This window comes from Calidris pugnax, unplaced genomic scaffold, assembly GCF_001431845.1.
Source record: "Calidris pugnax isolate Ruff unplaced genomic scaffold, ASM143184v1 scaffold31, whole genome shotgun sequence".
NCBI classification, from domain to species: Eukaryota; Metazoa; Chordata; class Aves; order Charadriiformes; family Scolopacidae; genus Calidris; species Calidris pugnax.
In genome coordinates, this window is record NW_015090786.1 from 5,006,574 (window position 1) to 5,007,783 (window position 1,210).

Consider the following 1,210-nt stretch of genomic DNA (forward strand, 5'->3'; position numbering starts at 1 on the left):
GCCGGCCCGGGGCGGCGGGGGTCGGCGGGACGGCCACCCCGCGGCGGAAACAAAAGGGAGGGAAGGCGGCCCGGCTCGGTTTTACACCCCCACACACACACACCCCCCCAGCGCCTCCCCCGAGAGGGTGCCGCGGGGCGGGCGAGGCGAAGGGGCGAGCCCGCCCGGTAGCCGAGGGGCTCCGGCCGCCGAGGGGCTCCGGCCGCCGGACTTTCTCCCCGCTCCGCTCGCCCGCGGCTCTCTCCCGCCCGGCCAAGGTGTCCGGCGTCCGACCCGCCGCTCCCGCAGGAATTTCTTTCCACTTTCGGGGCGGTTCAACCCCCGGCAGCCCCGCACCTCTGCCGGCTCTTGCCGCCAAAGAGCGGGGAAAGCGGGAGGAGCGGGGAGAAGGGAGCGGAGCGGAGACAGGGGGAGTGCGCGCCGGCGGGCGGGGGGCAAAGGCAGAAAGAGAAGAAAAGTCATCAAGGTGATTAAATTAGAGAGGGAGAAATTAACCGGAATGCTGATAATCCCAAGCAGGCGTTGAGTTAATTTTTTTTTCCCCGACTCGCTCACTCGCTCTCACTTTTTTTTTTTCTTTTTTCTTTTTTTTTTTTTTTCCCTGCTCTCGCTCAAATTAAAAATTAAATCCGTGAAGGGGAAATTAAATAAATTGCTCTCCGGGTTACTTACGTGAAAATTCCCGTTTGCTTAAGTGCTGGGGTTTGCCTTGCTTGCGGCGCGACATGGTGGGTTGGTGGCTTCGGTGGCTTGTGAGTCGCTCGGTTCACATCGGGAGAGACGGGTTAGAGAGGAAGGAGACTCCAGAGAAAATATCTTCATCAATGTCTTTTGACATCCAAAATAAATTAGAAATAATACAAAGATGGCGCAGGGAAGATGAATTGTGGGATAGCAGTCATGGCTTTTTTTTTTTTTTTTGTGCAAGGGAAAAAAAAAAGAGAGAGAGAGGGAGAGGGAGAGAGAGGGAGAGAGAGAAGGAGAGAGAGAGAGAGATGAAAAAAATGGCAAAAGCCCCCCTGAGCTGCAAGTTCAAGTGCGGACGTGACGTCCCTGCGAACTTGAACGTCAGGAGCCTGGATGGACAGAGACATACAAAACATGGGCAGGGCAAGCCGGGGAGAGGGGAGGAGGGAAGGCGAAGGCAACACCAATGGACACTCATCAGGGGCTGGACATGAAAAAGAGAGCAGGACAAGCCAATGGACAG

General features: G+C 56.6%; 1 protein-coding gene and 1 long non-coding RNA gene across 4 annotated transcripts in view; one reads left to right on the plus strand and one right to left on the minus strand.

Moving 5' to 3' along the window:
- Positions 1-1,208, minus strand: part of BCL11A (B-cell CLL/lymphoma 11A (zinc finger protein)) — an 80,458-nt gene extending 79,250 nt beyond the window's left edge. For all 3 annotated transcript variants that reach the window (XM_014966432.1, XM_014966431.1, XM_014966430.1), the window contains exon 1: positions 673-1,208. In XM_014966432.1, coding sequence (XP_014821918.1) covers positions 673-727 — 55 coding nt within the window. In that variant the 5' untranslated portion in view covers positions 728-1,208. The remainder of the gene's footprint in view (positions 1-672) is intronic.
- The window catches only part of LOC106902707, a 29,811-nt gene that overhangs the window by 4,459 nt on the left and 24,142 nt on the right, over positions 1-1,210 (plus strand). The gene's annotated exons all lie outside the window — the stretch shown is intronic.